Consider the following 22,526-nt stretch of genomic DNA (forward strand, 5'->3'; position numbering starts at 1 on the left):
AGAAGTAGCCCTCGTGTGAAGGGAAAAATATATAAAAGTTTTCCAATGGTTTCGACACAAATGTTTATTTCTTCGTGAAAATTTCATTACATGCCTTAATACATTTTTCCCCTCTGGAAGGTTATTATTGCTGTGAATGGGAAAAGGTTTACTGCATTTGTATAAGCGGACAGTGACGTAGTACGTGGCCATACCTCGGAGCGTACTACTTTCCTAACAGTGTGGCAATAATTGCTGCTTACGACAATGTGAAATAAACATACGCTCCTGCGGGTCTTCCTAAGAATCCCTTTTCGCGTTTTATTATGGTGCCTAAAGACGTCACCAATACTCCACTGGTATACAGTGTGTCGATGAAATAATGCCCTTAAACAGCAGGCAACATGCACTGCGTCAAAATCGATTGTTGTGTGTTTACATATTTGTCACCTATTGTTGCGGCCGTGACGTGCGCTACGTTCTTTCAGAAGCAACATGTGAACAAGTGCCCTCAGGAACAGCGCTTAAGAAATGTGAATAGTAGTAACAATTAGCTTTAACGGACACTTTGCGATACGTCTAAAAATGGTGCCTTCAAGCATGCATATCGGCACTTAAAATTAGGTTCATGTCCGCAAAGACTGATTGTAGAGCATAAGTAAAGCAGTGAAAACAGTACTGCGCAATTATGCACAGCCTGGCATTAGGTAAATTGCATGGTGTTAACAGAAAATCTGTGAGCTCATGTTAGCGCTTAGCGCTTCATTTTCCTCTAAACACAAGTTGCCAAGCGCCAGTGACAATAACGCTGCCGGGAGTGTTGCCTGCGAGCCATCATGCAACTCCATCGATGAGTTGTTAGTTCAGCGTTTGATATTCTAAAAACTGACTACTTTCCGTCTGAATTTCGTGTGAGAATCTGACCTTGAGAGCGCTGCCTAGGCGGTGACGTCATCGTCGTGCTTGTCTCACTCCGCGCTTCGCTCTGAGTGCGACGCTAAACGAAGAACGGTTAGCTAAGAGGAAACGCTGAGGTTAACGCTGGTTTTAGCGAGGTGCGTTTCTCTCTCGAGTGCCAATGTTTCTGCACGAATACGTGGCGTCGTGACGTCAGCGCTTCGTTCAATGTAGGCCTGAACGATTCCCTGTAAGACGCTGACCGCCGAATGCGTCGCCGAGAGAAACGCCACAACAAATGCGGAGCCGCGACGCCAATTTTCAGCTTGTAAGAAAGGTAAACGCTTGGAAGCGCTAAAGTGAACGCCAGCGTCAACGACGAGTGTTCTTGCTCCGGTGCCAGGTATGGCGACAGGGTCGCTCTCTGGCGCAAGCGCCTATAGCGTGGATGGTGCGGCACAGCGTACAGCCGCCGCCAGCGCCCCCTGTGACCTCGTTGAGCGCCACACTGGACTCGTGCGTCGAAGAGTAGTAGCTGCTGGAGACGATGTCGGAGGCCTCCGCGCCGTGGCGCGCCCGCTGCCGCGCATCCGCCGAGAGAACGCAACCGCAGCGCTGTTCCCGCCGGCTGCCCTGCAAGCGCGGGTTACCGTGTCCGTCTGCAACGCGTGATGACTCACACAAAACTTGCCTTCACCGAGTTTTGACTCGAAAATTGGAGAGGACACTTAGGCTCCCCAAGTGTATGACGCGATAGCGCAATGGGTTAGGCTTTCAATTCTGAGCAGTCTGACCCCTTTGAACGCATATCTCGTTTTCTTTCAATTGTTTCAATTGATCAATTACACACTGTAAATTTTCTTAATTAGCATCATCAAGCACTGACTGTTCGTTCTGAGCATTTTGACACCTTGGAACCCCTTTTTTTCCAATTTGATCATTTTTAATTAATCAATTAATTATAATAATTTCATTAACTCCTCATCGCCTTTCACACACCAATCAATCATCAATCACTAGAACCACAAATTACCATGACACAATTTTTTGCACAAACCCGATTATAGGTCGCTGGTTGAAACATTCTGAGGCAAACGGTAGGCATGATACGATTTTTTTTTTACGCAGCCCCCATTATTTCTGAAATGTAGTGCCGACTACGCCGACGGCTTTCCGACCGAACGAGCTGTATACGCTGTCGCTTAATAGTGTAACCACGAAATGCGGGAAATCTTTCCGACGGACAAGTTATGCAGTTGAGACAGAATATACAAACGATGATCTTTCAGGCACCATTGAGATATTTCGTGATATCAGGGCGTCAGAAAAATATACCGTCACGCAGGTCAAGGAAGAAAGCATTAAATTGTAATCCAATATTTTTATAACCATTGTACACGATCTAATGAAACTAAAAGTCACATAAGTGATAAAGTATTAAAAATTTACGCTTATTGGGTCAAAGGAAGGTCTCCTGTGCAGGGAGTGGCCCCTGGTCCAGGCCTCCTATTACTTTTGCTGTCAGCCGGGCACGGTGCACTAGCCTCCGCTAGTCTTCATGCATATATAGCTGCAACAGCATGGCCTCCCACTGCTGAGGGTTGTATTTTGCGATTACTAAGGCTACTTTTATTTTCGTACAAGCCAATGAAGTGACACAAGGTGAAATAGGCGTCGCAGAGTGGGCATTTGTTGGGGTAGGGTGTGTGATGTATGATGGAAAGGAAGCAGTGTTAGGTGTAGGTTTTAAGTGGTCTCCATGCTGCCGCTTCATCCTTCGTGAGGTGCTTTTGTGGCGAGGGGGGTAGGCCTGACGGTTGAGTCGGTGGTGCAGAAGGATAGCGCTGTACGGTTGGAGCACTGGTTCGTGATGATCGTGTGGCGCCCGGTATGCTTAAGCTCGGGCGATAGCGCGCGCACGCTGCTTTCCGTGGAGGGAGTCGTGCTGACTACGACCCCGTACACCAGAAGACTTGGTCTTCAATATAAATTGCAAGCATTTACAGCGCCAGTTTTGTAATATTGACTTTTCTAAAAAAATGATTATTTATGCAATGGAATGTGTAGATGACGTTACAAGAAAGGCGGGTCAGCCGTTTTCAAGCTGAGTCACCAAGGTGGACGTGTCTATTTAGAGACGCTTCTACAATACGGACCCAGAAACCTGGACCATGGCCATGCCAACACTCACCGCGTCAATGTTGTCATCGCTGGCGCCCCGTGCGCCACCTCGCGGGCGAACGTCACGCCGGGCCAGCGCCGTGCGGCTCGAACCGTGCCTCCTGCCGTAGCGGTCCCCTCTGCTGGCGTCCGAGCTGTCCTGCAGGATGCAGCGCAGCTCCGTGTTCAGCCGGGAGTCGGTGAACACGATGCGCAGCGTGTTGTCCTCGCCGCCGCCTCCGCTGCCTGCTTCGACGCAGCCGGAGCGGTGTCCTTCCCCGTCGCTGTCGGCCGACGACGCCTGCGCACCGGCAGTATGTGCTGCCTACATGAAATGGTTTGGTTTGGTTTGGTTTGGTTTATTGGGGTTTAACTTCCCAAAGCTACTCAGGCCATGAGGAACGTCGCAGTGAAGGGCTCTGGAAATTTCGACCACCTGGGGTTCATTAACGTGCTCTGACATCGGACAGCACACGGACCTCTAGAATTTCGCCTTCATCGAAATTCAGCCGTCGCGGCCTGTATCGAACCCGCGTCTTTCGGGTGAAATGTTCTGCGCCCTCTTACATTGCTTTCCAGCCGTCTAACGGAGTGCTTGATGACCAAAACGGCATTGAAAGGCGATGGGGAGAGCTGTTCTCCGCTTACAGAAATTCGGAGCTCTACCGCAACCCCAATATGCGGCTGAAAAGCAAACCATATGGCCTAAATACTTTAGGCCACAGAAACGTTTAGCACATGTTCCACAAACTTACCAAACAGGACAAGCAGATTATTCTGAACGAGACGAGAGGGATCCTATCATGTTACGGTCGCGTCAAAAATGAGACGCCGCTGCCCCTTGACTTTGAAATTAGAAGCCCACTCGTTCCTTGCGGCATCTGAGCACACCTCTGGCTAAAAGTGTTGTTTATATTATCAACGCTGTAAAGGCTGATGACTGCCCTTCAGAAATGCAATTTCGTGGCCCCTATACCATGGCCTTTATCATGCATCTTCCTGTCTTTGCTGATCCCTGTTTCCTCGTCCCTGTGTGAAGTCATGGTCATGCTCAACATGACTGACCTATCCGCCCTGACAGCGCCACAGACGCGGGCGTCATGCAAGAGTGCATGTTCGCGCATAGAGCTGTTACTTTACTTGTGCACTTATACGAATTAGCCGTAGCTATACCACGTAAATAAGTACCTCCTTGCTCACATCTTGCTACTACTGGTCGCTTTTCTTAGTGTTTTGCGTTCGCCCCATCCATGGGTCCCCGATTTCAGTCTTAATCAGCTTCACTGTCCTTCCTTAGCCTTCCTGACATTTTCAGCACCTCAGTGCACTTGGTAAAAGGAACCTTCCCAGCTTCGGTTTGCTGCATAATGATATGATTACTAATTTGCCAGCATTTTCCTAACTTCGGCGTATCCTTCTGTTTTTGATCTATCCCTTTTTCAGATCTGTGCCGTTAAGAATTCCATTTTGTCTGCTCTCTGCCTACCATTAAAAAAAAAAGCAAGATTCACAGCGTCCTATTGCCCCTGTCTTACGTTGATTAGAAAGGTGCGACTGTAGGCCAGTTTGTAAGACCTGACTGACCGAAGAAAACGCAAAAGCACTGAAATCACATTGCTGCGTTTCTTATGGTACGTTTTTCTCTACCACCCAATGAGAAAGAAAATCGTACGAACTTATCTGAGCAATCATTCCCTTACCTTGCTCGACCTCCTTGTCTTCCGACGGCCTGACGACCTCTTTTTGTCCATCTCGGCGGCACAGCCGGTGGCGCCGACCTTCGGTATGGACACCCTGAGCTCCCGCTGCCTGGTCGTAGTCCCGACACACTCGTCGCGGTCTCCTCGACCGGATCGTGCACTCCTGACCACTGGCCGCACCAGCACCTCGTCGGTACCCCTCTCCTTGCTGTAGGTCAGCTCATTAGGCTCGTCCTCATCGCTCGAATCACTGTCTGGGGACGAGTCCCGGTGGTCGACGGCCTTCGGCATAACCGGGGGACCGTGGCCCGCATCGGCCCCTTTGCGCCGCCTGGTGTGCCTGGAGAGTTGAACAGCACATTTCAGAAAAGACAGTTTCACCTCCAGTTAACGGGCGCAAGCAGACTGAAGATGCTCGGAAGTTGCCATAAAAGTTTCCCAGCCGCTGCACATGGCTACATCAACTCTACGCGTCCGTACAAATCAAGCACGACTGCAAAACCTTATGTATGTATTGTACATAGTGGGCGAATAATACCGAGCGTCTGGCGACCTGGGAACTTTGCTTTGCTTTATTGGAGTTTAACGACCCAAAGCGACTCAGGCTATGAGGGACGCGGTAGTGAAGGGCTCTGGAAATTTCGACCACCTGGGGTTCTTTAACGTGCACTGACATCGCACAGTACACGGGCCTCTAGAATTTCGCCTCCATCGAAATTCGGCCGCCACGGCCGGAATCGAACCCGCGTCTTTCGGGCCAGTAGCCGAGCACCATAACCACTGAGCCACCGCGGTGGGGCTGGCGACCTGGTAACGAAACTTGCACCTCGGCGGTACAAGGTTCACGATGGCTGCGGCTATTCGTGCAAGTCGAGCATTTCTTCTGTGAGGCTCAGTAATGAGAAAGGTGTCAGCAACTTCCGTCGGGCTCCCTGCCAGCCATCGAGGAATGCATAATGTCCTTTCCTTGTTCCATGCTGGCGGAGTATGGATGTGTTTCGCTGGTCAGTCAGGATTGGGTCACTCTGACACGAATTAGACAAGATTCCCGATTAGCGAGCTTTAGAGAAACGCAGCCGGTTCAGTACTTCTGCCATGTATACTGGTCGCGACTACTCAAAGCCATTTGCACAACGCTGCTAATGCCTCCGCTTGCGAGTTCGCAACCTTGGAAGGGTGCACCCCCCCCCCCCCCCCCTCCCCATACAGGAATGGTTTGAAAGGCTCACCTGACGTAACTGTGCTTCCGGCGGAAACGGGGAACGTCGAGTGTCTCTTCACAGCGTACCACCTCTTTTCGATCATGGTCGCGAAGCTTGCGATCACGCTCTGCCCGGTTCCGTTTCGGTTTGCTAGCGCATACTGCGCCGCAGCGCTCCTGGTCGATCAGGGAAGCCGACTTGCAGATCACGTGCTCCACCGTAAGCTTGTGCGGCTCCGGCAACGACACCAGGACCACCTACACGAACACGCAGTGGAAAAAAAAACGAAAAAATTGTGTAAAAAATGCGAACAATAGATCAAAACTGGCTGCTCTATAAAAATAAAATTTTATCGCTTATTGATGCTTACGTTCCCCTCATACGTATTCGCGGTGATGCTAGGAAACCGTGGTATTCCAACTCACTAAGAAGACTATCGAATAAAAAGAAACGCCTCTACCGTGAAGCGAAAAATTCTACTTTCGCTTCTAAATGGCAAAAATACCTGGCATGTCTTCACCAATATACACGGTTATTACAACACAGTAAAAAGAAATTCTTTCATCAGGACTTGAAGAACATTATTCGTAATAACCCAAAGAAATTTTGGTCCATACTGGCACCACACACTCACCGTCCACGAGACATCACCTTGTTTGACGAAAGTGGTGCATCTGTTCCCACAGAACTCCGCTCAGATACAATGAATTCATATTTTTCATCGGTGTTCACCCATGAGCCCCCTCAAAATATACCACCAGTTCCCAATTCAAATTTTCCCCAAATTCCCCCCATTCACATTGCAGCGGAAGGCATTGTGAAAATAATTGATGGGCTTAAAACGTCGAAAGCACCAGGCCCTGACGGAATTCCTGCAAAATTTCTTAAGAGCACTAAGGAAAGTTCTAGCCTATTCCTTCAAGTCATTTTCGAGCTGTCATTGTCTACGGGTTTGCTTCCGAAAGATTGGAAAATAAGCAAAGTTGTGCCGGTGTTTAAAGCAGGTAACAGATCAGATCCCTCCACTTATCGCCCAATCTCTCTTACATGCATTGCCTGTAAGCTTCTAGAGCACGTCATATATTCACATGTCGCATCACACCTCAATCAGAACAATTTCTTTTTTACTAAGCAGCATGGTTTTCGTTCCTGTTTTTCGTGTGAAACTCAGCTATTTGAATTTACCACTGACCTCCACTTAAATATGGACTCTTCATTCCAAACTGACATTATCTTTTTAGATTTTTCTAAAGCCTTCGATCGCGTGCCCCATCTTCGCCTCATGTCTAAACTCTCCGGACTGTCCATCGATCCTCTCGTTTTATCATGGATACATTGCTTTTTAACAGGTCGCTCCCAATACACAGTAATCGACAATCATCCTTCAGGCACTACTAGCGTTATCTCTGGCGTTCCCCAAGGTTCCGTTCTTGGCCCACTTCTTTTTCTAATCTTCATTAATGACCTTCCTTCCGGTATTTCATCCACTATTCGGCTTTTTGCGGATGATTGCATCCTTTATCGTCGCATTGTCACTAACAGGGATCAACTATCGCTTCAGAATGACTTACACATAATAGAACGGTGGTGTTCCGACTGGCTTATGCAGCTGAATGTCTCAAAGTGCCAATTCATGCAAGTATCGCGAAAACGTTCCAACATCAGATCTGCATATTCACTCCTGTCAAACACGGTAACCCAAGTCCAATCATATCGGTACCTTGGAATCACTATCTCCAGCAAATTAACCTGGTCGGAACAAATCTTATATCTAGCATCTAGAGCATCAAAATCACTTGGCCTCATCCGAAGATCCCTGTACCTAGCCCCTCCTTCTGTTCGAAAATTAGCATACGAAACATTCACCCGTACCATACTTGATTATGCAGCGGCTATATGGAATCCTCACCAAGCATACTTAATTAACACCTTAGAAGCCGTTCAAAACCGAGCAGCCCGTTTTATATCCTCAAATTACAATAGACACAGCAGTATCACCAGTATTAAATCTTCACTTAACATCCCGCCACTAGAGCTCCGACGGAAAATCGCACGACTCTGCCTCTTTCATAAGTTATATTACAATTTTCCTGATCTTCGTGACACATTATTACTAGCTCCCATCAGAACATCGCGCCGCCTGTTTAACCTCCTCAGCATTCAACGTATACATGGATCGACCTTGGCATTTAATAAATATTTTCTTCCAACTGCAATAGAAAACTGGAACCTGCTACCCGACTACATTGTTAACGAGCGCGACGCTACTAAATTTCGACAGGCATTAATTAATCACTCTACTGAATAAAAGACACTTCACAAACTTCATCCAGTTACACTTATTCTTTTTCTTGTTGTTGTTGTTGTTGTTACCGCCTAATTCAGCCTTGCGCCCTTCATTATTGACCAACGTTGTATTGTGATGTATCGTTTTTCATTTTATTGTATTGCATTATGTTTTGTTGTATTAACGTATTATTCTCAGTTGCATTTGCTTTGCCCCCCCCCCCCCCCTTATGTAATGCCTCAACAGAGGCCTTTAAGGGTAAAATAAATGATGATGATGAAAATGATGACAAAATGTTTTGTCGTAACGGCAGGTTTTTCTTTTGTTTTGAAGTTATTTCTGCAGTACTGTAGTTTTTTTCTGTAATATTTTTCCGTAGTCGGTACTTCTGGAGTACCTTTCTGTAGTGACAACACAAAATTCTGTTGTCACAACAAAAATTTCTGTTGCTGAGTTCAATAGCAAAAACATTACCAAGAATCTGTTGTGACGACCGAAAATTCTCTGTCGTGTTTTTCGAGGACTTGCAGCTTTGTTTTTAATACGATTTCACGTCATGTTTCGGGACGCAAGGAACTCGATTTCTAAATTCATCGTATCGCATTTAACGCTGGTTCCGCAACTTCTGAGGGTTCTTCTACCGCTGTGTGCGCTACACGCAGAGCGTAGAGCATTGCTTCTGCTGTTCTGTGCGTATTGTGTACGCTAAGTGCGCTTTGGCGCCGTAAGCCTCAAGGAAAGCTAATACTACGCGGATGGACTATGGGACAGACGGTAAAGGAACGAATACAACACCACCGTCCTCGCCCATTCGCATAGACTTGGCTTTCCTGTGAGAGGTTTTCGGGGAGATAACCAACTAACCTGCGAGAACGTCTTACTTACTTAGCTTCAAGCTCCGTCAGCGGTATGGAGACGATGAATGTACCTAAATCGCGTTCCTCTTAGAAGTGACGAGGACAGTTCGCGTTGTTCTAATTTCCCTCTTCGTTCACGTTAAGGGAAGGGTTTAGTAGTTGACCGGTGGAGCAATATCTTACACAACCTTCGCTCACGTTATTTTAGCGTTTACAAGTTTATCATCAGATGTGGTCCTTATCTGCTTGCTTTTGTTGTTTGTCTTCCGTACGTACTCTCTGGGCTTTGCAGTAAGCGTTTGTGGGAGATGGAGCAAGCTTCTCGTGTTACCACATCCTGTACGCAGCACTATAAGTAACAAATAGATGTTCAAAGTACCTGGCTCTCTCCCTGAAGTTCGCACGTCTGCCCTGGCTTCATTCGGTGTACAAAGTGGTCGCCATTATCATCATCATCATCCTTCTCTTGTCCGTCACCTCCCTCATCGTCGCCGTCATCTTCGACGGGATCCTTGTTGTCCGCATTGCAGGGACAGTGCATTTGCAAGAGGTTGGATATACTGCGCATGAGCGGAGAGGGCGGGAAGTTGAGCTCCAAGACGTGCTTCTCCACCTTGGACTGCACGGGACCATCGACGCACCGTTTTGAGAAACCTGCGCTACCGCAGCGGCCGTCGCTGCGCTTTTTCCGTCCACTGCGAACCTGGGAGGACGACTGACGCGTCTGCGTGAATATGAACGTCCTCGAACCGTTGTTGTGGTCAAGTCGTTCCCCGCCCTCTTCTTCGCCGGCTTCGTCTTCGGAGGATGACGACGAACTGGAGCGATCGCCGTCCGCTGAGCAGTAGTTGGACTGATACCTGCTAAAGACTACGCCTGACTTGCACTCTGTCTTGCCGCTGTCCTCAGGACGTGTTTTCTTCTTGCAACTTTTCCTGCTACTGGAATCCCCTCGGACGAGCTGGCCTGCTTCGCATCCTTCTTCGGCGCATTGGTGGTGCTCTCGGTCCGAGGCTTGCTTTCTTGATGCCTGAGTGAAACAACCTTAATTCATACACGAACAGACGGTTAGAACTTTTGAGGTATTCATTCAGCGAGTATACATCAATGGTATGAAGCCTTTAGGACAACATCTAGGACAACCAAACCAATAAATACAGTGGTAGGAGCCAGGACAGGAAGTGTAGCAAGGTGCAAGCATGGCTTCCCCTTCCTTTCCGCTTCATTGGCGGTTTAAATAAAGGGAGAATATGCCGAGGCGAGGAAAACAAGGTGACGTAGTGCTACAGCGCTGTGACAGTATAGAGCACGTGACACAGCGGGGCCAAGTGCAGGGCAGCTGGAGGTGCAACTGCCACTTTTAGGCAACGAACTGGCGTACAGCCGTGCTGCAACTTTTTAATGGAGAGTTTTATTTAGAAAAATGTTCAAGTTTCAGTATAGGATAGCGAACTACCGTATACCACTACCGACAAACATCATACGCAAATGAAACTGAGGTGCCAGCTGCGTGCCCCTCCCCTGCATTTGTAACACCGAGGACGTCTGCGCATGCGTTCACGGCGGCACATATCCAGCATTTTTGGAGGAAAATTTTGAATATTGGAACATTGTAAGGTACTGTTATGAAAATATTGAAAGTAAATGTCCATTCTTTCCATTGGTAGCAAAATCTTTCTTTTAAGCTTTTCCATCGCTCGCATAAAGCAGTTAACACTGGCATACAAAATCAATGGGGAACGTTTATGACGATAGCAAGAACGTTAATAGCAAAAAGTGCAAGTCTGCCAAGGTCTGTGGATATATTGGATGTTATAGTGAAAAAATATTGCGTTCATAAACTTTTTTCCGTCGAGAATGCTTTTGTCCTGAATTGTTGGGTATGATCAGTAGCGGTGCGCGACGGCGTTATGCGGCAGTGTTATGCTAAAACAATCCATTAAAGAGGTATAGCATGGCTGTACGCCAGCTCGTAGCAATTGTCGATCCGCTTCTTCGTGAGACTCAGTGATGACGCGGACCAGCCATTGCGGATGCGCAGCATGCCCGGCTGCTCCAGTGTGCGCCCACGCATCAAGCACGTCTGAGCTGTGCAGAAACTGTCTATTATGCTAAGACATTGTACTACCTACGCACCCTTAAACAGCAAGAGTCACTGCCGGCCGCTGCACTTCGGCAGCAACGCCTGGGACTCCTAGAGCAAGCTGGCGGCGGCTGCGCGCCACTATCGCCGAACTCGCCGTCGCGGACGCGGCGCTGGTGTCGGTAGTGATGGTGTCGCTGCCGCCTGTGGCTGGCTGAGGGACGAGCGACCTCGCGACTCTGGGCGGGACATTGGTCCCGGTGCCTTTCCTGCCTGTCGACCACAGGGGATGCGGTCCGGTGTCGACGACGGCGGCAGCTGCTCGAATGGGATCTGGCGGTGGGGCGGCCACAGTCGTGCGACTTGCCGCCATGCCTGTGCTGTGTGGAACACGCAGTCGTATTGGCACCAGAATTTACCCAGTCGTGTAGAGCTGCACCCTTTCTTTCAAGATGGCACTGATGGGATATTCTCGAGAGCGGTCACTCCAAGCACCTGAATAGAATAGGTATTCTAGGCAGTGTTCCGGTCTCATGGAGTCCGGGCCCCACTAGTTAGCAAAGCGTGTTCTTTGGCCTCCATGTTATAAGTGGAATCACACGACGCACAATTGGCCTGCGGACAATACGTCATTGGCCCTCAGGCAGTGAAACAAACTCTATATACATGATATAAATGGAGGGTTGATAACCGCTCTGGAGCCTCGCAGCAGAAACAGTGAAACAGATGCACCAACAAAAATTCACAGATATCACAGTCGGAGTGATAAATTAAAAGCCAGGGCAATTAAGCATAATTTCAGCTCTTCTCAAGTTAACGACGACGAGTGGCGACAGTTTTTATTTGCCGCTCCTACAGCTAACACCTCCACCTTCGGGTCACAGCAGATAAATCAAGTCGCTGACACTGCAAAAATAATGAGTTGCGTCCTGTGTCGTCAATGTCACACGAAGCCAGAGAGCCGAGCTGACTTTTGTACTAAAACGATTCCATCGCCCTCAACAAGATGGCGCCACCGTTAGTGTAGATGCCGAGCGAAGTATACCTACAGCCCTGCAGGGTACTAGAACAGTAGACATGTATGCTGTGAGAGTGCGCCCACCTTGTTAGCTCGCCCTCTCTTGCAGCCGCAGCGACCGTGTCCCGCAGCCCCGTGGCAGCAGCTGCTGCTGCTGGCCGGCTGCGGGGCCGAGATCTGGAACTTGAGCAGTCGGTTGGACTCCTCCTTGCTGTTCTTGTCGGCGCCGCTAGGTGGCACCTGACGGGTGGTTACAACCCTTATTTTACACCAACAACTGTCGAGGGCACACTTCCCGGTTCAGCGGCGTTGGCGTTGTCGTCGTAACAACGCGGAGCGCTGATTGGCCAGCATGTTGTGACGTCAGGCCTAACGTCACTGCAAAGCACCACGTTGAGTGGTCCTAATGCACTGACGTCATGAGAGACCATAGCGACGTCACACGCCAACAAAGAAAAAAAACTAATAATGAACGAACAATATTACACTGACCACAGCAAAACAGCCTTCGCTGAATCTAGTGATACACAGTGGTAACCGCACTGTGAGCTTCTTTTTTTTTTCTTTCATTTCGACAACAGGATCTATTGTTAATTCAGCCTTAAAAGACGTTGAAGATGTGAAAGGCAATAAAATGAACGAGCAGCATTGCTGCCGCCATCCGTTTTCCCAGTCAAACTGCGATGACGGGAAATTATTCTTTTTGTTGTTGTTGTTACGCGAATCTCTCAGCCCAGGCTGCTCTACCATTCTCTACCAAACGGCGACTGCGGAGTGCTTGTCGATCTTGACATTGAGTTTAACATGAGTGGAGGGGAAAAAAAAGTTTTACAGAGGCATTCTGGCCAAGCGCATTTTTCAACGGGATACCGTTCATGAATGCGATTATTTCACATATCGTAAGATCGTCACAATTAAAACTGACGTCCAAGAATCCTGAACTTGATTCCGCTCTAAATAAACAACGCGATTTACCACCAGTAGATTCTTCTGGTTTTGTTTTTTTTTTTTTTTTTGCTCCTCTGGTAGGCCCATGTCGTTTCGTCTCTCCGATTACAGCGAAATCATTCAAACCAGGAGGATCACGTGTCATGCAGATGGCATTACTTTTTAGTGATCTGCCTTTGAATTGTTGCTGGGCACATCCAGCGAACAAACAATAATTTATCACTCCATCAAATTATTTCACAGAAGCGAATTCCTTCTACTATAGTGCCTGGAATACTGACTAGTGTGGCAAGGGCGGGCTTGGCGAGGGTCCCGATATTGATGATTTCCGGCGGCGCCCGCTTGGTGCGCTGTTCGGGTGGGCGCATCTGCGTTCAATACGCGCGCGCGGAGCAGCGCGAAGCAGACTATTCTTTTTTTGTATTTGGAGCGTTCAAAACAAAAAATTTCGGTTATATAAGAACAATGAGAGCTCGCTGACAGTGCGCACATTTTGCAATACCAGATATAGATCAATTTGTTGACGTATTCTTGCAGTTTGCATTCGCCCGCAATAAACTCGATACTGAACATGCAACCGATTCTTTTTATTTACTAAGCTCTCGAGAGCAAAATTATTTCAGAGAGTCCAAAGCCCCTTACCCATAGCCTTCATTCGAACATACTTGAAGTGGAAATAAAGATTCACAATAAGGTTAAGCAATAAACTGCACACTAAAGGAACGTGCGAGATATATTCGTTGCACTGGAAATTGAAACGCTGAACGCGAGAACTTTATGGCAGTGAAATTTAAAGCGCCACACCTTTAAATCGTTGCAGATATTTTTGCAAGCATTTTCGTCCAGGCAGAATCATAATGCCCTGCTTCCGAAGGTGCTCGTAGAAATTTGGGCTCCGTATCCTCATTAGCAAACTTTCCACAATCCAGGCATCTTCATAAGGCATGCCTCCTGAGTCTTTCGTCTTGCAGCCAGGAAACAAGCTCTCAAAGCTAACTGCTGCTTCTTCGGGAGTGACAGTATTTTTGCCTCGAGTGCTTCTTCGCTCCGTGCATTGTTTTACTCCTTCATTTGAGTCACATGCTGCTGAGCATTGGCCACGCTTTTCTTTGTCTTTCTCAAAGCACGAGAAAAATTCTTGAATTTTTTTTTTGTTACTGCAAGGATCTTTCGTCTTTTTTCTTCTGCACATGGTGTTCTGCGAGAGCTTCCGTAAATATTTGCAGTGCAAGCATGACTCTCCTTTTCCATCGGTGGTCAGCAAGCATTTCTCTGCAAAGTACATACTTCTGTATGAAGTGTGCTATCCTGCAACAGGAATCATGCCACATCCATTACAGAGGCCACGCAGAGCCATTTCTTTGATTAATGTCTCTGCCTCATATATGGCGGGCTCTAAGCACGCGCTTTTCCTTTTCTCTTCCTCGGAAGTAAATTGTGGCAATTACAGAACCGTGATCACGCAAAGATTTTCCAAAAGTCACCAACTTCGGTCTCGCAACAGGCGTAAGTTAAAGCACCATTTGACGCAGGAGGCAACTTCATCCATGTCACCGGAATCAGAATTCCATCGAACGGGTGCCGAACATCACTTGGGCACGGACACTGCAGTATCGCTTCGCAATCACACACCGGTCCTGTAGCAATGTCTGTCTACTCGGAATCGGAACGCTTCTGGGGTTCCTCTGATGCGCCTCCACGAGCGACGCAGTGAGAGTCAACCCGCGTATCATCACCGTCGACTGCAGGGCACAACTCGGGATCCACCAGCTCGACATTTCGCTTCCGTTGTTGAGGTGCCGGTCCTTGGTCGCAAATGTTTCACACCTTCCTTTTCACCGTCTTTTTAGGCACAAGATGAGCTGGATAATTTTCGAAAACTGTGGGGACAGCATAGGGCTTCAGGTGTGGCTTCACTCGGGCGAGTTCGTTCTCGAAATATTTTTCGCATACGACAGCCTTCGGTGTCAGCCTTCTGTCTGCCCTCTTGATCTTATTTTCCCATTCAGCAAGCCGTGCTGGGTCCGCCGGTGCAGTGAACAAAGACACCTTTCGTTCGTTAGACCGATAACTTCTTCGACACAACGGAACAAAACATGTCCTCTCTTTGCATTGCCTCTTACATTTCAGGATGTTTTTTCTCACGTTTGACGTCTCCCAGCATCGCAATCCAAGAGATGATGCCTGTAAAACATTGATTTCATACGAGCAATCGCGTGAGGCTGTGGTATCGGCGCAACAGCAGACGACAGGAGTTCGGCGGGTTTCGCGCACCCACCTACACCCACCTAGAGTTCCTGTATATGCTACCAGAGCATATACAGGAACTCTACACCCACCCGACCGGCAGCGCCCCTTGCGGCCTCTCCGCGCAGTCATCGCGGCGGGGGCCTCGCCCTCCCGTACGAAACGCGCGCGCTGCGCACACTAGCCAGTATATTTCTAGGCACTATACGTCTACCTCACGTCGTACCCATCTTGCGTACTTGTTATTCAAAACATCAAGTTATGTGGGTTCAACATGCAAGTTTTTTGCGGCCTCACCTCGGCAGTTTTGTCCTCGCCGTTGTCCCTCAGGTCACCCTCCTGCATGTTTCCTTCGGCAGACTGGTCCAGGCACCTCTCGATCTGTTTCCAACTCTGTCAGGGCATGAAAAAACAGTGCGAGAGTTATCACCACCAGTTCTTCATCCTGAAAGACACCGATGAGTCGGGTGCAGCTTCTGAAGAAAGGCAAAACAGCTGCACCCTTGTCGCTGGTCTGACTTCCCTCTTATAAGTTGGGACGTTATAGTGACGTCATGCGTGACGTCCCTGCATGCTGACCCATGACCAATCTGCGGTTAACAATCACTATGGCGCGGTGTTACGCCAACAACTGAAACGCCGCAGAACGAGGAGATATGCACGTAACAGCTCTAGCTCTAAAAGGCCACATCAGCGGAGAAATTAAACAACTTTAGTATGTGCACCGTGAATAATATTCAGTCGTGAATTTGATTTTCGTATGTTCTACATTTCCATGTTGGCACTTGGATCACGTGACCGTAAGAGGAACATAGACCACCCTTTCTAAGAGCCAGCACCATGCAAGCTCTGAAACCAAGCAGATAGTGGTTCTGCTTCGAAGAGCCTGTAAGGTGGTGATGGGCCTCCCCAAGCAGACCTCTACGAGCAAGATGGCGGACCACGTGTACAGCGCAAGCAACAACTGCCTCGAACATCAGCAATTCAGCTCCCAATGTCAACGGCTCCTACGAGTGAAGACCGGCAGACCTTTTTTGAAGAGAATTGTCTACCGCGATTGCCTCGAGAACATAAAAGAGGCCGTTGACGTCCCGGAAGAAATTAAGATGCCCTGCACGGTCCTCCTGATTTGACGGCACATGTACCCGGGACTGCTCTGAGGCAGGAGGGAAGCGAAATCCAAGAGTGTTGAAAAATGATTGGCGGGTGAAGCGGACGAGGTCTACGTGGACGCTGCTTGCTGTGCTGGAAGCTGTTGCTAAGGCAGTGTACTCTGAGCAGAGAAATCGCCAGCTTCACCATCAGAGACTGCAAACCTGCCGAGGCTGAACTGTGCCTCTGGCGGTAGTCGCCGGCAGCACGCGGGGAGTGTCCGTGACCCTAATCATCGACTCGCAGCAAGCCTGCAGGAATTACCTCAACATGAGGGCGCAAGTCCCGGAATCAAACATCTGATATTACGGGCACGAGGACACGCGGGGCTCTCTGGGAACCACGCGACTGACGTCGTCGCCCAAGGCCACCCCTACCGAACGGGGAATGAAGCGCACCTACCGGAGCCTGCACCCCAGCGGTACAGCGTAATACAGGAGGAAGTATCGGCAGTTGGAAACGATACCCTGCGTCTCGCCCTATGCTCAGCAAAGAGGAGGCAACACGCTCAACAGGGACCGTTCCGTGCCTATACATAGAGTAAAATTACAGCAAAATTCTTTCCATCGCGTATGAGGACAGATGTCAACATTGCGAAGACAAGGCTAAAATGCTCCACGCCATGTGGGCCTGCCAACGTAACCGGCGGTGGCGTATGGTCTTGGCGTCTGGCAGGTGGTCTTGACCAGCACGGTCCCGGAGGACCAGATCGCCTTCATAGCCGAGCCTGTGCGACGACTACCTCTTTGGGGGCCCTGGACTAGAATAAAAGTCAGGAGCGACCCACACTGCTCTCGTTGAGAAGCCTTTCTTCAGAATAATGTTTATTCGTATATGGGTCACCTGCATGTATCCTCACTGGTCGCCAAGCGATCACAGGAGTTTTCGGTTAAACGTACTGCTGCCACACTTTTACCTGGAGTAAGTTCCCTACTGTTACTTCGCGCGTACGTCACGGTGGCCGCCATGTTGGTGGGCCAGAAGCACTGCGGATGACTGCTCGATCGCTCGTCTAATTCGCTAATCGCCACGTGCCTCACGGAACCTTGGCGGAAGCCATGCTTGGTGCACTACCATGGCGCCACTGGCGTTATGCGCAAGCCGTCTATGTACACCCTCCCAATTTTTTAACGGCATCACGTGAGCGTCGACCATTCGCTTGATCAGCGCCCTATGACGGAACAAATCGGCAAACTCGCCGAGAGTTGCCGCATTCGAACGGAGACCAGCTCACGGTGGCTGTCATCTGGTAGGCTGTTCCAGGAGGTGCGAGCAGCCCCGACCCTTTCCTTCGCTCGTAATACTGCTGGAATCTGGAATAAGCGCCGCCGATATTCAGGAGAAGCCACGTGCCGCCCAGCTGCTAACAGCTTTACTCAGCGTTTCTCGAACGAACCTTGCGATCATTCTTTCTTTTGACCTTCCCAACAAACACAAAACCTCCTCAAAATCTCCCAAAAATGACCCATCGGGACATCTGGAATCTCCCCAGGAGGTGCTCATTTTTCCCCAACACATCTAAAAAACGTCGCCACAACTAGCAATGTCCAAAAAGTTGTGCGTCCCATGGAAAGCCCCAAAAGGTTAATGCTCGATTTCTCGGCTCTGGTTCAATAAAATTATTCCTCCTTTTTCATGCAGCCTGCAGGCATCCAAGCGCACATATGTGCCGAATTTCAGGTGCATACTTACGTTACAGGTGGTGTAATCCACCTTTCCACTCGTCTGAATGCGTGCTGGCTCGGCCGTTCTGCACTTATCCGTTTACGTGAAATGTCCTAGCATTTTGCACACAAAGGAAATATGAACTCAAAAAGTCACCCGATTTGGCCCATATAAGAGCAAATAGCAGCGCCATACAGAAGTCATATCAGTTTACTAGCTGTACTCTTAGCACGAATTGCATCCTGTCGTCCATGCCGGCGACCGCACCATACACCACCACAATCAAAATGCATTCATGTTTCAGTCAAAGAAAAACAATACAGACCGAATTGAAAGTCCATGCTGAACAAAACTTACGTTCAACGGCGCAAATCTGAGTAAATAGAAACAGCAGACGCAAACGTATGCACCATTTAATACACAGTGTACATACACTACGGCGCCATGCATATAATGACGGCCACTTTTTTCTCCAGCCCTGAGAAATCTGCAATATGAAGTAAGTAAAACAGAATACAGGCTGAAAGTTGATGCACCTTAAACGAGCATTCTAAGGGCTACAAAAGCAGATATGCACACGCAAAAGCAAACGTATGTAAAGAGCAACTTCGGTGACAAAAGAAAAGTCGAGATGGGCGTATGCTGCAGACACGCAGTTTCCGGTCACGGATTTTCTTCAAGTTGAAACCCCCCTCACGCTTAGAGACTCGGAGCAAGCTTCAGCGACGTGTTATCAAAACAGAAAAAAAATATTAGTTCCACTAAGCGAAAATAAAAAAGTGCTAAAAGGGCCTGCAGTATGCTTAAATAAATAAATAAAAAAATAATTAATTAAAATAAACCACCATACCTTGACGACGTTGCCTACGGAAACCCAGGGATGAAATACAAGGCTGCAACAGCTGAAACCATAAATTAAACGCAGGCTTCTGTCCTGCGCCTTCTCACAGCACAGCGAGCGCTCAGACATACGCGTTACACCCTCGTAACGATCCTGGGAGTTTTATTTTCTTGTGACTAAGTGTGGGGATAAGACTGCTTGGAGCCAGGCGGGAAGGTGAACGTGCTCAGGTACGTGCGGTGGCGCGCAGCATCCATGGTGCGGCAGACCGCGCATGCGGCACAGTCCAGCTTGGGAGCCGAGATTAAGGCACTATTAATCCAGTGGGAGAGAGTCAATATAACCACGCGAACACTGCACAAACTATACCGCTGCGGCAGGATGGCTGCGCGGTGGCGAAGTAGGTAGAGGAGGCTAATCCATGGGCACTCGCAGAAAGAGAGTGGTGGGTCTCCGAAGGTCCTTCCCGCCTCAGACCGTAGTAGACGGCCACGCTGCCACCACCGTGCTGCAGTCGTCGGAGGCGCTGAGGAATGCAGGGTGCGTGCGAGGAGTCACCTATTGCCACAAACTCCGCTGCCGCGAACGCCGCCTCGAACAGCGGCATCAGTAGGGCCGCGGAGCTGCGCAAAGGACTTGCGATGCGCCGCCGCGGCATCAGTTCCAAAAGGAAACACGCCGAGGTGCGCGGGAAAACTTCCGTGAATCCGTAGCTACGAAGTCCACGACAGCCCAGTTGGCGCAGTGGCGAGAGCAAGAACTGCCGCGCGCTGGGGCTTGTGCTCGAACGTCTCGGGCAGCGCGAATAAGCGCGCGCAAAATAGCGTCCGTCGAGGAAGCCGGGCGAGCGACGGGAGGCCATTACTGCACTTCTGCTAGACAGCGGCGCAGCGAGGAGTCCCGAGAGTCGGAGACGCCTGGAGGGACCACCACATAATGTTGAAGTTGGGCGCAAGCTGGGAAAACGCTAGAAGACGTGAAAGCTGGTGACCGCCGCTGCCGACGGCGCGATGAAAATGCAGACCGCCGCCGCCTGCCTGCAGCATGGAGCCGACGGCCCACGTGCGAGAAACGCATGCGCCGAGAGAGATGCGGGGTTTACCGTTTCCTTCGGCTGTTCGAATGAAACTGCTGTTTCAACTCTCAAAGCGACGAGTGCAAGAGCAAAACCTTCTCTCCCCGCAGCTTGTGGCGAGAGGGAGAGGGAAAAGAGAGCGAGCTGTCAATTTTTATTTCTTGTTGAAAACCATTGGTCCCGAAACGTTATACACAGATACCTTTCTGGGACCAAAATGCATTAATTCTTTTTTCTTGCTGCTTAAAACTCTCGAAAGAACGTTTCTAGACCTTTAGTGGGAGCATTGCCTTTTTTCTTATGTTTCTATGTCTTGCCTCTATGGTCTGGAAACGTTTGATAAATGTTGTACTGGGACTGGGACATTCCATCCTTTTTTGGAGTTTCTGAGGAGGTTTTGTGTTTGTTGGGTTGTTTTGTTTGCAGTTCTATACCGATATGGCTGTGGCCCACGATTTTGATAAGCGGGCGATAAAAAATGCCAGGCAGTGCGGTTAGCGTAGAAAAGGGCCGGGGCAGAGCACAGCTCCAGGAACAGCCTGACAGACGACGGCCGCCGCGTCCTGGGCTTCGTGCGCATGCGGCACCTCTCGGCGAGTTTGCCGATTCTTTCCGTCAAAGGGCGGTGTTCAAGCGAACGGTCGATGCTCGAGTGATACCGTTAACAAATTAGAAGGGTGTACACCTGCCATTGTAAAAATACCTAGACTTTTCGCCTTGCCCCTCTTTGTAGCAGTGGCAGCGATATCAGTATCACCCTTTCCCTTCTTCTGATCTGTAGACCTTGCTAAATAGAGCATGTTGTGTATGACAGGTTTCTGTGCTAACCTATGGTGTAAGCCCGCACCTTAACGAACTCTTCGCTCACGGACGACGTTGAGAAGCCTCCGGACGGGACGGGGCGAGCGGCGATCAGCGTGGTCCGCGTGTCGCCGTCGTCCTCTGGACCCGAGTCACCGGCCTCGCGTTTCTGAGGATGCACCTGGTGCTTCCTCTCTCCGTCCTCGAGTACTACGCGTCTTTGGCCGCCTTCTCCAGCAGCCGCAGTGGGCTCCGAGTCTCGCCTGTCCTTCGATCCAGAAGACTGCGAGCGCTTTCCGTCTTCGTTCATGGCCGCCCTGGACTGCTGCGTCCCGACGGCGCCGCCGACGACCCCGCTGGAGCTCCCATCGGATTCTGTGGTGTGGCCTTACGCTCCTGGAGCCTCAAGACACGCCGTCGTACTTGGACCAGATGTTCATTTTGTGGGAAGCACGTCGCTCGCGTCCGGACCCTGAGCACGGTAGCTCAGGGCCGTCGTCTTCCTCCTTCCCCAGCAGACGGTTCCACTGAGAACGGGACATCGACCACGGAGAACCAACCATGGACTGAGAAGCAGCAACATTTACATGAAGGCGAGTGTGTGATTATCTGTGTATTAAAAGCAATAGTGTTCCAATTTGGGAAATTTCCGCTTTTTCGGGGAATTTCCTTTTAGAAATTCCCAGAAATGTCTTAGGAATTTTTTAGAAACTTCCTTTTGGAAAGGAAAGAAAAGAAAATTGCTAAAGCGAAAGTTTAAGCAGTTTAAGGCTGTTTCTCAAGCAAGCGACTGACAGAATTCTAGGACAAGCGGCGGGGCGTTGCGCAGCGATGAATTTTTGACTTGGAACCTGAGAACGCGACTCACTTGACTCGTGACTTCCCTTAATGTTTAATTAGCGTTTCTCTCTCTCTCGTCGCTTTGGCCGCTCGAAACAGGTTTTTTTTTTTTTTTTCTGCGCTGCGGTGACAGAAATCGCGAGCATCGCGAGCGAAAGGTATATGCATGTACAGCAGATTTTTTCTTGCATTTTTTTTCGTTCAAACGATGCGTTAGATATTGGTATACATGGAGCACCCAGCGGTATTTGTCTACGACTGCTAAATAATTAATTTGTAATTGAAATTCTGCTTGACGCTGTTTCGGTTTCGGTTTCATCAACCGAACGATAGTTGTGATGTGTGTCCAACTTTTAGGTCACTTGTGGCTCAAAAGCGGCAATATGACTGCTGATACGTTTTTGTTGTAACAGTAGCTCTTGAAGCAGGCTGGTTTTTGTACCTCACGTGACCTAACGTTCAACTGCACATGGCAACTATCGTCAACATAATAAAACCGAAACCGAAACACAAAAGTTGAAATTCAAATAAAAATTATTTAGTAACCATAGGTGAATTCCACGCGCTGCTTCATGTATTTTAGTGTCGAATTTTTTATTTTAAAAAGTAACCACGTAATAAAATTAGGTGTTTATTCACTTTTATTGACACGTAATTTTGTTTTGCTTACTGCTAAATTATTACATACCTGCTTTTTCTACAAAAAAATATTACATTTATAAGAGCAGATTTTTGTTCAACGCTTCAATTTGTGCGTTTCTTCTCCTTTTCACC

General features: G+C 48.9%; 1 protein-coding gene across 1 annotated transcript; it reads right to left on the minus strand.

Annotated features, from left to right (window-relative positions):
* Positions 1–1,248: 1,248 nt before the first annotated feature.
* LOC149365498 (uncharacterized) lies at positions 1,249–21,240 on the minus strand. Its single transcript, XM_089585310.1, has 9 exons — positions 20,959–21,240; positions 15,676–15,771; positions 12,268–12,423; positions 11,219–11,545; positions 9,462–10,112; positions 5,966–6,195; positions 4,737–5,076; positions 3,068–3,337; positions 1,249–1,509 (listed from the first exon to the last, which is right to left on the minus strand). Exons 1-9 carry the CDS (start codon positions 21,220–21,222, stop codon positions 1,249–1,251), a joined length of 2,595 nt encoding a protein of 864 aa, XP_089441436.1. The 5' UTR covers positions 21,223–21,240.
* Between the last annotated feature and the right edge of the window lie 1,286 nt (positions 21,241–22,526).

Source organism: Amblyomma mixtum, chromosome 1 (genome assembly GCF_055824585.1).
Source record: "Amblyomma mixtum isolate Tamu chromosome 1, ASM5582458v1, whole genome shotgun sequence".
NCBI classification, from domain to species: Eukaryota; Metazoa; Arthropoda; class Arachnida; order Ixodida; family Ixodidae; genus Amblyomma; species Amblyomma mixtum.

What these genes read in the sequence shown, in the direction of transcription:
- LOC149365498 (XM_089585310.1), bottom strand. Translation starts at nt 21,222, where the DNA reads ATGAACGAAGACGGAAAGCGCTCGCAGTCTTCTGGATCGAAGGACAGG. An exon ending in GCGAGGACAAAACTGCCGAG is followed by an intron (nt 12,424 to 15,675) that starts GTGAGGCCGCAA and finishes ACCACCCGTCAG; the next exon opens with GTGCCACCTAGCGGCGCCGA. An exon ending in GTGACTCTTGCTGTTTAAGG is followed by an intron (nt 10,113 to 11,218) that starts GTGCGTAGGTAG and finishes TGTTTCACTCAG; the next exon opens with GCATCAAGAAAGCAAGCCTC.